The sequence below is a fragment of the Spea bombifrons genome, chromosome 7, assembly GCF_027358695.1.
Source record: "Spea bombifrons isolate aSpeBom1 chromosome 7, aSpeBom1.2.pri, whole genome shotgun sequence".
In the NCBI taxonomy this organism is placed as follows: domain Eukaryota; kingdom Metazoa; phylum Chordata; class Amphibia; order Anura; family Pelobatidae; genus Spea; species Spea bombifrons.
This window is the reverse complement of record NC_071093.1, coordinates 16,173,537-16,188,623: the sequence shown is the minus strand read 5'-3', so window position 1 is coordinate 16,188,623 and position 15,087 is coordinate 16,173,537. Positions and strand designations below refer to the sequence as shown.

Here is a 15,087-nt window from a genome sequence, read left to right as displayed (position 1 = left end):
ACTCTTTGAAAGGAATTCGGATTAGATTGGTAATATTTGCTATTGAGAAACTTAAGTACTACCAGCTCTTATCAGAAAGGCACGTATCCATAGTTATTTCCTGCCCTTTTATGTAACTCCTGTATGGTCAGATTGTTAAAAGACGCTCTCAATGTCTGTGACCTCTACAAACATGTCATCCCTGAAAACCTGATTTTCTTGAAACCAAAGCAAGACTGATGAGTGAAGGAATGCCTATATTACCAATTACTTTAATTGGCAACAGAGAAGCAACTGCACAGTTATGCAACACATTTTGTAATGCCGGTAACTTTACTTACAACGTATAAACTGGATGCCACTTCTTGTATTGGTCTGGCTGGGCAAAAGGGGAATAGTGCAAGCCAGAGATGAAAAGGCTAAACCCCCCCTCCTCATTGATAGTGTGCACCTGCACTTAGTAAGAGGGTTGATGAGCTGATCTTGGGCTCGTGCATTTCCAGAGCCAACTTCATGCCCAATTGTGCATTACTTCGATCACTTCCAACACGTGAGCATGTAACCCTTCCTCAGCCTATCAGATCCTCCATGCCTTCAGTCCTTCAAAAAACCCTTTAAGACCCACATCTTTAGAGAAGCCTAAATCCTTAACTGCATCCCTTCCAATAAGACTGTACTTATGTCCAGAAACATAGAAAGTGACGGCAGATAAGAACCAGTAGGCCCATCCAGTCTGCCCAACCACTTCTGCTGGAAGGCTATTCCATGCGTCCAGTACCCTTTCCGTAAAGTAATATTTTTTGATGTTACCATTAAACCTTTGCCCATCTAGTTTATGGTTGTGTCCTCTTGTTGTGGTAGTATTTCTCCTTTTAAATAAATCCTCTTCCTTTATCATGTTGACTCCCTTTAAGTATTTAAATGTTTCTATCATATCCCCCCTGTCACGTCTTTTTTCCAGGCTATATAGGTTAAGATCCTTTAACCTGTCCTGGTAACCATTTTAGTAGCCCTTTTTTAGTAGCCAGAAATAGTATATATTCATCTAGTGTTTACACTGGATTACACTAACATTACTGGTCTAACTTAATGAGTGACCTTTTACCTCCTGTGTAATATTCCCTAACCCCTTTTTAGATTGTAAGCTTGTTTGAGCAGAGTTCTTCTTTACCTTTTGTTTTTGTAAGTGACATTTTATTATGTACCATTTATGTCGTCCTGTACCCATTCTACGGTGCTGCAGAATATGATGACGCTTTAATGCCATGTCATTCCTTGTCCTCTCAGGCTATAACCCCCACTGTTTTCATGGCATGAGCAGTCATGAATGTGTGAAAAAGTTAACATAGGTAAAAGCTGATTTGGTGTAGTTATTGTTTAAGCAGCTTGTGTGCTTTGCAATATGTAATAGAATTTGTTACAAGAACTTGTTTTGAGACACAAAATGCAGGAAAATCCAGACAAATTTTTGCATGCACAGAAAGCATTCCCATTCATTTCTAGCATTCAAAACTGCCACCAAAGAGTGGAGGGGGTGGCAGTCGCAACATTGTCACCAGGAAGATGTTTTGTTTTCCTAAGATGTCCATGATGCACATAGGGAGATATAACGCCTCCTCTTCCTAGGCAGTGAAGAAATACCACATAATACCCCAGAACTCCCCTTACACTTCCTAAGGCAGGAGCCTACCTTACATTGTTTCTCCAGAAGTAGCGGCTTCCTCGTAAAAAGGTTACCCCTGAGATTTTTTTATCAAACCCTTTTGAGAGCCCAAGTTTCAAGAGTCATTGAAGAGTCAGTCCATACACCGACATTATGTGCCCTTCTTTTGCTCCAGGAAATGATCCAGCTCTCTGGGTTCTGCAGAATATCCGTTTAGGGTACACTTCTGAGTTTGCCTCTCTGTCTTACCTTGGGGGAGGTGGTAGTTCGGCTGATTATAGATAGATTAATGAGGAAAGAATTGAACAATTATACATCAATTGCACCATCCTGCAAATTAGCAGTTAATTGAGCTTTAGCCCATATGAGAGTGCTTCAAAAATTTCAAAGAAATTGGGACTGCTCTTGGACAAGAGGATTCAGTTCCCAACAGGTGTAAAAGACCCCTTAAGATGGTGGACACATTAAATTTTCAGGGCATGGGTGGAATCAGCAGACATTCTTCTTAGTGCTGTTTGTAAAGATGCAGTCTGGAAGAGTTTCTGGACCTTCTCCAGACATTACTGGCTGCAATCCTTGAGAATTCTATGTGTGGTTGTGGATTTCTTGAGACTTTTGTCCCCTATGTGCTACTGGGGGCAGCAAGGGAGACTACATTTCTTTCCCTTGCTTATCATCCAGTAGCACATATGTATTCTAACCCAATAAAATTTTCTTTCTGGCAGTTGTTGGGCTTTGCTGTTTTGCTGAGAGGGTAAGGGGAGGTCTTGGGGTATTAAAGTGTTTCTGGCCTGCCTAGGAAGAGGAAGAGCTATATATTCCAATCTGCTACCGAATGATAAGCAAGGAAAATAAATCCCCAGGTTATTCCCCTTTTCATTCCTTTGGTTTGTTAGCATGGCTGTATGGGACATTGGGTGGTCAGTTTAAACGCTAATGGAAACAGATCATAGGAAGAAGGTTTTGGCGTGTGTCAGAAGGACCTTGTGATTCAGTGACTAGCACGTAGACTTTTCCAGTGGCACTCTCAAGTGAAAGCGGCTACATATCGTTGAATTTTGCACAAGACGCTGTTGTTTTAAGGGAAAAAAATAGAACAACCCACGTAATGGGGAAAAAATAACCAAATGTCACCACGGAATTCAGATGTAATAAACTCTGGCTCAGTAGTTTAAAGTAGCAAATATAAAACTGAACAGCTCTAAAGGAGAATGATTACTGTTTTTTAGTACTACTACCAAATAAAAGTAACTTTTTTTTGTTTTGTTTTTACAGATAGCTGCATGTTAGCTATTTGTAGGTGTTCTAGCTCTGTTATCCAGGCAAATCTGCTAGACAACAATCCCTACTCCTCTTCATACTACCTGTGGTAGACAATACAATGAAAGCCTATGGATGAATAGACTTCATTAGCATTGCCATAAAGAATCGGCTCAGTGTGGTGTTTGAGCAGGAGTAACTCAAAATATCATGAATGACAACAAAGGCAGTCTGCAGAAGAAGTTAAACCTAGCAAAAATACATAAAACCATATTTTTTGTCGATGTCAACCAAAAGTTGTGTATACATTACTGTAAAATATATTTTCTTCTGTAGAACTTTCCCTTAAAATTTTTAATTTTTTTAAATTATTTTATCCGCTGGCATTCTTTACATAAACGTGATCTCATTTAGACTTTTGGAACCTAAGTACCATGTGGAGGGTATTGCGTAGCGAAGATTAATGTTGCAATGCAACACGGAAGGAATTTATGCCCTGCCCTAGATGCACTCCCTGTTTTGGCTGAGATCCCAGCCTGCCGGTCCCCAGGAGACTTTGTTTTCTAGTATGACCAAGTATATATAATTTGACCTTGAAAATCTTGTCACAGAAACCTTTCCTGAAGTTGATATTTAATGAAAACTTAAAATAACAGTTAATTAATTTGTAATGATATTTGTTATCATACAAAGATGTTGCGTGTAGTTGTACATATACTAATACAACCTATTCACCACAGACATTTGAAAGATAAACTATAACGCAGTAGCATTCAGTATGAAAGAATGTACTGTTATTTTAAGTAAATATATTTGAATTTTCATTCTGCTAATTACTGTATGTCATGTGGGTAACATGCCACAGCAGCTCATTGTAAACCAGCATTTGTCAGGATTTGTTGATAATCCTGGATTATGCACTGAACATGCAGTTCATTCTTGCTGAATCTGGAAAAATTTGCACCCTGTAATGGAAAATAGTATCTTATATCTGTTAAGGTATCTGGGAACTTTCTATAAGTTGTACAAACGGGTTTGAAAGAAAAAAGTTCATCACCCAAGAAGTGTACAGGGGAACTGAACGCTTCAACTAAGTGACTTCACTATGTGCTAATTTTTAAAGGGCTAACCTCGGTGAGTGTCTCCTACAAGAGCAGGGGTTGCCCAGTATAATTCAGTGAGCCATCAAAATAATTGTAACTCTTCATTGTGTGTGTGTGTGTGTTTGGGCTTGGCTCTTGCGGGTGAACGTTATTAGGGTTGGCCTTTTATAAACCAGAGCAAGGATATTGTATTTTTTTGCCAACAATTTATGATTACATTAGTTTGTGTGTTAATAGTAAATATATTGCATAACTTGTGTGCAGGTCCTTGTTTGTTGTTTGTCATGGTTTTTACAACCGTATGTGGTTTCAATGTATTTTTCCCCCGGCTGTTATTTCACTGTATCATTTTACTCCTGTTCTCTGTGTTGTAGAAAGATCCAGACTATCTCCGCCTATGGTTGGAAAGCTTTGTATCTAGCTATGAACAATTTCTCGATGTTGACTTTGACGAAATGCCAACCAGGTACTACTTTCAGCTAACCTATTAAAGTGAACTGAATACCTTTTTAATGTAAGATCCAATTATTTGGTGAAATATCTCTTGGGAGTACCTGATAGGCTTATTCAGTTCAAAGATGATTGATATCCTTCACCTAATGTATTGGTTTGTCTTAGTCTGTCAATTCTAGTCTTGAATATCTGTATTGTATTGTATTAAGCGCTGCATAAACTGTTGGCGCAATATAAATAAAAGATAAATTAATTTTGTACTCATTATTATTAACATCAACCTGTTACATGTTGTAGAAGGGCTTCTGGGCATTAGACATTTTTTAAATCTGGATGCTTATTCAGCTGATTAGTATTTGCCACACAACACACACTATTTTTATAAGAAAGGTTGAATTGGCAAAATGGCAGTATAGTGTGTGTCTAATAGGCTCAGTAATTCACCTTGTTTTGATTCCTTTTTCTCTAGGGTTGATGATGAGCCACCAGGATTATCTCTGCTTCCAGACCATATACTGCAAGTACTTCGACTTCAGCTGCTATACTGCGTGCAGAAGACAGCGAACGGCTTGGAGGAGGAACAACAAACACTATCACTGTTGCTTGTCAAATTTTTCATCATAATTTGCCGGTACTGCGCTTTTCATTGTCAATGTGGTGTTATGTTACGTGTGGGATTTATAAAGATATTCTCTATACAGAGAGGAGATGACATTTTCTGTGCCTTGTTTATGGCAAAATGCTAAGTCTGCTAATCACAGCAAGAAGTCTAATCTTAGTTTGATTAAAATGTTTCACTAAGCACCTTGGGTTTCTCTGGATACAGAGATGCCAAAGGGCAGCGCCTCGGTTTATGCACCACATCATATAACAAAGGGGAAATAAAGCAGGCTTTTGCTTTCCATTCAACAGTTTTGCAAATTTGCGCAGTCTGTCTTTTGTGCATAATGCATGAGCATTATCAACCTCTTCCAAACCGCACTAATTATTCTGTATCTTTTTAAAATATATCTTTTTTTGGCATGTCTATCTGTCTCTATAGCCTGTTGGTTTCAAATGGTCAACTTTTGATAATTTTTCTAATTGTTGATATCTGTGTGAAAAACCTGCTTCCTATATGTAACCCAATTGATTTATTACTTATGAGGAAGTCCTATATAATTACCAGCCTTTGCCTGGAACAGCACTGTAGCTGCACATGTTCACTCCTAAGCGAATGCTTCACATGTGGACAGATTAGTTAAACTGGATGAAAACCGAAACACCATCTCCTTTTGGGTACCACTAGGCAGAATTGACTTAGCTGGCTTCTTCCAGCCATTGTAGTTTCTTACTTCCCGTTCTGCTAATTCTTATGCCCCACTCTCCATAAATATTCTTTTTATCACTCCCCATTACGAACAAGCCCATTACAGTTCACATCACACTTTTTTTCTCTCATCATCCCAGTGCACATCACACGCATTTCTCTCCCCTCTTTAAACCTTGCTTACTTCTAACAAAACTTAAGAAAAACAGCACATTCCCCAAAATCAAAGCCTCACCTCTTATCTCTTCCTCCTCATACTCCAGGAGACATTAAACCCAACCTTGATCCCCCTATGCCTACCCGTTTCTGTCCTTGCAGTTTTCATAAGAAACCAAACAACCATAATGCCATTCATTGTAATCCCACTATGTAATGAATGATATGCTTGCAACAAATGTATTGTTGCCCACCTTTACAGGTTTTACTCTTCTGTAAAATTAAGTCTTGCCAGTTAAACGTTTTAGAAAGAAAAATTAACCGGCATCTCACTAAAAATATATATTGTTTTTATTTTTTACTATATATTTGACTTCTATTGGAGCCTAATAATCATAACATCTACTGGACAATTCCCAGCTGTAATATTCTACTGTTCTTCCAGCAGCCTTGTTGTTTTTATTATATCTTTCCTGATAATCGCAAATAAAACTAAAAAAAGCATTTTACATTTACAACTTCTCTAAAGTTTTCCATTATGTATTAAAGGTATATTGTTCATATTGCATTTTTTGATCTAACACATAATAAACGTACTCTTTCAGAAACCTGTCTAATGTAGAGGAGATTGGATGCTGTTCTTACATTAACCATGTGATCACAATGACAACACTTTATGTGCAGCAGGTAATATCATGTTAGTTTTCTAGAATTTGTTTGGATTGTACTTCCATAGTGTCGAAACTTTTTTTTTTTATATTAAATAAACGCAAATGGTAATTCAGCATAAAGCACCAGGCTTATACTCCTGTGGCTACAGTTCTGCTTCTGATCAGTAGGACAATTAGACAAAAATAATGTGCTCCAGTATAGCCATGTGGCTAAATGGGGCACTGCTTAAACCATTTCAGGGAGTATCATGTGTTTGAAGGTATTCCAAACATTTACATACATTTTGTATGACCCCGTGTATTTCCTCTGGCAGCTCTGGATAACGTTTCTCTTCTGTCAACTGTCAACTGTTCAAAGATGTCTTAAGCCAACGCAATAAATGTTTTACAAGTGTGTACGTAGTGATATTATAAACGCCATTTAGGCACAAGTCTAGTAGAAACTCAAATGTTGCCTGTTAGGCAATGCGTTTTCTGCCTTCGTTCATGCATTTCATTTTCTCTTAATACATAACGGCAGCCCACTTAGTTGGTTGCCAGGAGTAAAATTCCAGTGTCATAGCCACCTGGCTGCTTGAGAATTCACCAGTTCAGAGTAGCAATGGAAGCTATTAGCCATTAAAGCAAGATGCTTGTTCAGTCTGCTCAATCTTTACTGAATGGGCAGAAGCATCAAGGCACATTAGTTTCTTAAGTCCAATGTAATAAATAAATTAATCCAAATAATTATAATTATGCATTCATATTTTATTAAGGATTACAATTATCAAACATTTAAGTTGTAAAGATACTTAAAATTCAGAGTTAAATGTTTAAAACCGGATCTGGATTTGCAGTTGAAAAGCAAAACTAAAGAAAAGGAAGTGATGGATCAATCATCCATTGAGGACTTTGTGAGACATGCCTTGGTCTTTTGTGAGAGCCTGTATGATCCATATCGAAACTGGAGGCACACAGTTTCAGGGTAAGTTATTTTGTCAGACATTGAAACGTTACATGTAACCTCATCTTTTACTTTCATGACTTACCTAAATGCTTCAATAGAAGGTAGCAATTCACATGATAAACTGGAAATATACATATTTATATATACCATATTATTATTATTATTTACATACAACCATTAATTTTCATCACACTTAATACATTAGCAAGACAGATTAATTTAAAAATGTAAACATTACTATTTTATATTTTATTACACACATTTTTTCACATCCACACTGTGGTGTGACAATTGCCACCACTGATTGGTAGCTTGAGGGGCTTTACTTGCTCACCAGGCAATAAGGTGCCACATTACCCTTGAGTGGGAGGAAGATGAGTTCATAAAAGGGGAATTAATTTGTTTGAAAACATTTGTGCAGCATAAGTACCTATTTAAAAGGAAAAAACTATGTAAACGGTTTTGTAGATGACTGTGTATGGGCATATTGTTCCAGAATTATTTGTATAAAATAAGCAGTTTAATTTAGATAATGTTATGCTTTGTTGCCTCACAGAAGAGTTATAAGCCCAGTGGAGAAGAGCAGACAGAAGTACAAAGCAGCAGCACTCACTGTGGAATTTATTCCTTTCTTTTACCGTGAGCATTTCAAATTTATATCTAACTGGATGCAAAAAGTTGCTGAAGTTTGAGTTACCAAGTAAATTTAAAGCAAGTGCTTTAGATGTGTCTGTGTTCAATTTGCAGAGTGTTTCCAAGAAAGTGAACATCTCAAAGAAAGCTTAAAGTGTTGCCTGTTGCATCTCTTTGGAGCAATTCTGTCTGGGGGACAGGTAAACACATCTAATAAATACATATTTATATGTTAATACTGTCTGGTTACTGTGTTGAACAGTCTGGTATCTTTAGGCACAAGGATATTTGGCTTCTTAGTCTCATAAGACACACTCACTCCTTTCCAATGGCAACTTTAGAAACAGATGAAGACTCCACTAGATACTTCTGAGTACCTTCAATTTCCACAACAAGCTTTGACTTTCCACCCAAGCTTTTTAGTGTACTAGTATTAAAAACTAATTCTGCACACAAATTTCCTGGACATGTCTCCCCACTCTTTATTTTGTTCCAGTCTTCTCTATACTTGATCACCCCTGCACACAACGCTATCCAGCAGGCCTTCCCCCACTGCAACATGTTAGACCTTCTCTCAGCACAAAACATTAGTTGGCAGTTCTTCCCTTTCTGCACACAACACATTCTGTCAGAGAGCCTTGGTTTGAATTGTCAGTCACGCTGGATGGGCGTACAGTTAAGGTCCCCTCATAGCGCGCTGCTTTAAGCCCCAGCAACTGGCAATTCCAAATGATATAAGGGTTGTGTATGTTTGTGTGTATATATAATATATATAAGAGATATTTGACATTGTGCACCTTTCTCCAATTGGATGATATAGATACTCTGTATATGTGTAATTATTTTTAAATTTTTGATAACAGATTTTGACCTCTGTAAAGATGCTGGGTGTGCAGTTTTAAATTTGGAAGTTTGAAAAGTTCAGATCTGTTTATAGGAGCTAAATTGAGATGTGTTTAAAAAAAATAATTTATGTGATAAAATATTGTCATGGTGGAATTTCCACCCTGTGTGACTCCTCAGTAAGGTTATTTAGTGCAACAAAAGTAATTGTAGTTTTCAGTATGCCAAAAGCTTCCTTTAGAGTGTATTGCTGACTGCAGTTAATTTTGATTAAAAACAGGTTATTTACTATATTTTATATTGAAGAAATTAAACAACATGAAATGTACAATACCTGTAAAATATGTTCTGTGTTCTGTATCCTTTTTTTTTTTTAATTGTATTTATTAAATTTTTTTTTTTTTTTAATTTTTTTTTTTAGAGAAATGCTCTCCAGGTCATTTCTCCTGCCACCATGGAGGTCCTAATGCGAGTCCTAGCAGACTGTGACACTTGGGATCACTGTGACGGCAATGAAGTGAGTCGGAAGGCCGAGATAACTCTCAAATGTTTGACTGAAGTGGTGCACATCCTGTTGGTCAGCAGCTCGGACCAGCGGCAGGTGGAGATAAGCACGATTCTAGAAAACTATTTTAAGCTACTGAACTCTGATCATTCAGCATTACCAAGCTTGAGGAGATCCAGACAATGGGAAAACAGATTCATCACACTACAAATCAAGATGTTAAGTAGGTTTCTTAGACTAACAGTTCTTCTTACCTTTTTAATGATCTTATGAAGCTGTGTGGTATTGACTGATTATTTAATGAATGGTGCGATTGCATTTGTTTTTGTTGGGAGCATAGGTGGGAACACATGGAACAGCAAATCGGTGTAGTATGGAAGAAATTGACACAGTATATGGAAGTTGATAGGCCCATAATTTGGGATATATTTTTCTGTAAAATCTGTATACAGTTTCTTTTTGCGTACTTGCCCTCCATGATCCCACTTCCTTATGTGTATCAGCCCTTACCCAAAAACCTTCACCCATACAGCACCTGATATCCCCAATGCACGACAGTTTCCGCTTGCTTCTTCCTCTTTGCCATTCCTAAAATATGGTATTAATGCCCCATGCCACTGAGGATCTATTGCCCAAAAAAGGAAACAAGAAACTGAACTTTTTAAACATTCATTCAAAATTCAGAGTTTATGCAACTAATATATATGTTTGAGTGGAATTTCTTTGTAGTAATCTGTCTCTATGCATGTTCTTTGATTCTTGCAGAATGTATGACTGCCATGTTAAATTGTGCAGACAGGCCTGTCCTTCAAGCTATTTTTCTAAACAGCAATTGTTTCGAGCACCTCATCCGGCTACTTCAGAATTGCAGGGTAAGTTTGAAAGAAAAATGGGTGCGTTTTGATAACTTCTGTTTTGGTATCTGTCTGCCATGTTCATATTGACCATAATGATCCTTTAAAGTCAAAAGACATAACAAAGTAAGCAGGCTTGGTTTGTGGACAAAAAAAATTAATGCTGTGTAATGCTCCTCTGATACCATTGAAAAGTAATGCATTGGGCAACAAAATGGTAAAGCCATGACCTACCTAAACAGCAATATGTAATCATCTCAAACAATGTTTATATTGTGGCTTTATTAAGGAAACAGTGACACACAATTTCAGATTATTCCCACCAGTAGCAATGCATTATAATCTATCCATCAAAAGCAGTTTAAAACTCTGGAATGATGTGTGCTAAAATGTAATTGCAAGTGGGCACCTTTCCATATTGATCTTAAATATTTCTCTAAACATCTCTAGCGCGTGCATGGGTTTTTGGACTGAAATACCTTTAATGGGTGATAACGGGCTTTTATGATCATGTAAAATACTTTGCTGGGAAACTTGCAGAAAGATTTCTCTGTGTGCACCATCCCAGACAACATGCTATAAAGTCATCCAACTTATTATTCGTGTGTATGTGTGTGTATATGTATATATACATATATATGTATGTGTATAATATGTATGTATAATTAAATTTATGTATGTAACCCTGTAACACATTTTTTTTTTACTGCTGTCAGTTTAATGGATGGTTCTACCTTTTCACTGACTAAATCGATTTGCATGAAATGGAGGAATAAAAGAAATATTTCCGAATCTTATATGACTCATAGTAATCAAATGACCAAACAATTTGTACAGGGGTGATGTAACAATGATTTATATTCTTAAGGTTGAACTAAATTGTATTCAAACTTAGTGCTGTCATAATAGATCTCAAATTATGTAATCAAACTGGAAAAAAATGCAATCCAGAGTTCCTGCAGACTTGCTGAAATGGGTAAATTGTAACATGCATGTCCTGTTGAGCACCCGGTCTGATAATCCCTCTCATTTAGTGGCTGCTGCTCACAGTTAATCCACCTCTCTGCAATGTTCTTGTCTCCATCCCGCAGCTTTTGTTAAGCGCTAACACTACAGGGGCAGACAAGAGTGAAAAAGACCTTGCCAACAAATTACTGACAGAAATGAATGAAAATCAGGTATATGTAGTCTACAGCTAAAAACCATCTGAATGCCCTGTAGACTAAAAACTCTACCACTTTACTTTAACTCAGCTTAAATACATACTCTTTACTCTTTGTGTTATTATTTGTGACTTTTGTGATTACCTTTTTATCAATACTACATTTTTCTTCGGTCTAAGTGTTTGAGGTGTTTTTAGAAAAGTCCTAGTAAAGTATGTAGCACATAACACAGAATAGTTTCACAAAGTACACCTTTGCAGTGACAAAAAATGTTTAATTCACTAAACATTGGAACACTGTGTTCGCTGATCCATGTTTAAGTTTCAAAGGCTAAATAATCATTAGAAAACCCTTTAGCAATTATGTTAATTTAGCAATTAAGGCGATAGGTAAGTGGAACAGGTTATCAAGTCTTTTTATGTAGTTGCTCAAAATTTAACTGAATTATTAAGCCTTAATCTAAGGCATGTGCTGACAGAAATGAATGCAAAGTGGAACTGTTGAAGTCAAGACAAAAACTGTAAGAAATACATCAAACATTATGAAATAGTCATCAGAAAGAACGCTCACTTGTGATTTTATCACTAAAGTTAATATCTGAACTACTATACCTAGATAAGCCAGAGGTGTTTTTGGAGCCAACTGCTATGCTCTGGTGAAATTCATATTAAACACCATGGTTACAGTCATCATAAGTATGTTTCTGAAGGGAAAAAAAAACAATTTGAAGAACAGAGCGGCTTGCCAATGTTAAAGGAACAGTCTAGTTCCCGATTTTATATTATTTTTAGTGAATATTGAAGTCCATTTTGCGTGGATTCCAATGCATTTAGGTGCAAGCATTATTTCGTTATTAGAGTTAGACCTTCTCATTTAACAACTCCCCTAGCTGCCTCTATGGAAACCAGAAAGCCTTTGTATGTACAGCTCTTACATTTAAGAAAATAAAAAAAGAATCCGAATTTGGGCAAACCTTTGTACACAACTTTGATTTCTTGGAGGTTTATTCTATCTGTGATATCAACACTTTGTTCTTACTCAAGCTGAGTTTATGTAAAGTGATGGGTAAAAGATTCAGACTGGTAATAGCAATAGTAGTTTATAATTTCAAAGTTTTCCTGCCTTGCATTTCCGTGGATTGGTATTCTGGGCTTCTATGTACGTATTCTAAACTTGAATGTTTGGTGATGGTGCTTGGTGCTCTTGCATGTTTCAAAAAACAGTTTTAGGTTAATATATTTGGAGTTATTTAACACACATAAAAACAGTACTATGTGTTTTTCCCAGTTACCCTCCAAAGTGAAAATATAACCTTGTATTCATAAATATTTCAGTATGTTTTCATACATAGAACCTGACCATTTGCAGTTGTTACCGGGATAAACTAATAACCCTTTATTAATGGTAAATTTCCTTCTCTGCCATATATTATGCAATGCTAATTTTAGGAATTGCCTATAACTGGTTAAATCCAACTTATGGTGGACTATTTGGTGTAGCTCAGTTTAAATTCAATGTTGCACAGATATACAAAGAAGAATGATGGTGATGAATGTAGAAGTGAAATATTGAGAAAAACTACCCATCGCATAAAAAGCTTCCCAGTGAATCTGAAATGTATAATGAAAACAGATTAAAATTCTTTTTTCCCAAAAATTTTTAAGCATCTCTTTAAGAGCCAACCAGCATGTTTATTTTCGCTGAATTGTAATAGACTGGCCGAAAATTTTTGAAAGGAACGTTATGCCCGTTTCTTTCTTATGAAATTGTGTTATTCTGTGAGTAATGCATATGATTTGCATACTTGTGAATTTCTGCTTACCCAGTAATTTACACACAAGACTTTTTTTCACATTTTACAAGACAATATTAACTACTTGAAGAGTAAATATTCTAGAACTTTTTTTTACGACAGTTAAATGTGCTTTGTATCCTAAGGCAAATGGTTTTTAAAGGGAAAATCTATATATTTTTCTATGAGTTTTATATAAAATATTGTATACAGTAATGCAGTTTAGCATGAAAGACAACTTAGTTTTGTTTCACGATTTATTTAAAAATTGTGGTTACATTACAAAAGTCTTTATGTCAAAGTATGTGATTTATTAGCAGATCCCTCTGGGGGAATTCAGAAATTTACCATAGGCTGTATGCCATTGTATAGTACATTGAAACAAAATAACAGACCTTAAAGCTACAATAAAGTTTTTATAATAGTGTATTTTGTGAAAGTTTGATGGGGCCATTTACTGTTTGTGACAGCCCACCCCCCCTGTCAGTACTTTAATATGCATTCCTTAAAAAAGGGTAATATATAAAACCAGAAACACTTAACTGATGTAGAATCTGCAGAATTCCATCTTCATGGTCAGATAATTCCTGCCATCAGTTTGCAGGATGAAGCAGGTAGGATAAGTGCTTCTGTTGAACTTAATGGGGGCACTTTCCACACACGTGCTCCAGAATCCAAAAAGACCTCCACCCACAGTGTTAGCTGAGCCAGCGCAGGATCTGACTTATGGTAAATATATCGCATGCATGGAGATATGTTCGGCAGATCACATCTCCTGCACAGAAAAACCTGGGGGGAATACATTATCCCCTAGTGCATTTCAGCACAGCATGAACACTTAACGAGACCGTGTTAAAATGCGTTTGATGGCTGGAGTGGAGTGTCTCTTTAAGTGATGCTAGTATTAAGAAGGATTCCTCTTTAAACATAAAATGTAGTAAATCAGAAATTAGAAGGTTGCCATTTGACAGATTGCTTCTTATGTTATTGAATTCCATTTTTCATATATAATATCTTGTTTCGCCATACATTTTACATTTTAAGAAGTAGCGCAAAAGTGTGGTTTTGATGTAGGACATCTCAGAGGAAACTAAATTGTTCGCCCCAAGAGCATGTGTGTTTTCTTTTTCCCTGTCCATTGCTTTATTGGCCTTTTTTTCTCCTGGTGCTGGTGGAGGGACTTGTGGTGGTTGTCTGTTGGGTTACATGAAATTCACAATTTCACTGAAGATGTTTGAAATTCATAAAATGGATCCAAATCTAAGTGAAGTTTAACTTTTTGCTGTTTGCTCTTCCCTTGTTTTTATTTTCATGAAATGCAGGTATTTCAGGAAAGACTCGACTGCTTGACAGTCAACACTATTCAAGCACTTACAGCTGTAAAGCACAAGTCTCCTGCTGCAAAGGTAAATTGTGATCTGGAAACACATTTTTAATGGTGTTTTTAACCTTGTAAGTTTGAGTTCTTACCGCCAAACTGTATAATTTTTCTCTTTTAAGGAAGTATTTAAGGAAAGAATTGGGTACACACACTTGTTTGAGGTTTTAAAGTCTTTGGGTCAGCCATCAAGGTTCTTGCTGGAGGAGCTTTTTAATATGGTAGGTTTACAAACACGATCATTTTTGTTTTATGTATGTTTGTCTTCATAGGAACCAAGCACTTTTTTTGGCGCTTCATGGAATTTACTGTGAAATGAGTCTTTGCTCATTTATAATGAGAAAAATGAGTCTTTACTTATCTGTTTCATAACTATATT

General features: G+C 36.5%; 1 protein-coding gene across 3 annotated transcripts in view; it reads left to right on the top strand.

Moving 5' to 3' along the window:
- NBEAL1 (neurobeachin like 1) overlaps window positions 1–15,087 on the top strand; it is a 54,293-nt gene that overhangs the window by 11,230 nt on the left and 27,976 nt on the right. For 2 of the 3 annotated variants that reach the window (XM_053470659.1, XM_053470661.1), the window contains exons 3-13: window positions 4,380–4,471; window positions 4,928–5,089; window positions 6,529–6,610; window positions 7,431–7,558; window positions 8,097–8,179; window positions 8,288–8,373; window positions 9,438–9,744; window positions 10,287–10,393; window positions 11,467–11,553; window positions 14,653–14,736; window positions 14,831–14,929. In XM_053470659.1, coding sequence (XP_053326634.1) covers window positions 4,380–4,471; window positions 4,928–5,089; window positions 6,529–6,610; window positions 7,431–7,558; window positions 8,097–8,179; window positions 8,288–8,373; window positions 9,438–9,744; window positions 10,287–10,393; window positions 11,467–11,553; window positions 14,653–14,736; window positions 14,831–14,929 — 1,317 coding nt within the window. The remainder of the gene's footprint in view (window positions 1–4,379; window positions 4,472–4,927; window positions 5,090–6,528; window positions 6,611–7,430; window positions 7,559–8,096; window positions 8,180–8,287; window positions 8,374–9,437; window positions 9,745–10,286; window positions 10,394–11,466; window positions 11,554–14,652; window positions 14,737–14,830; window positions 14,930–15,087) is intronic. The other variant, XM_053470662.1, reaches the window with a different exon arrangement.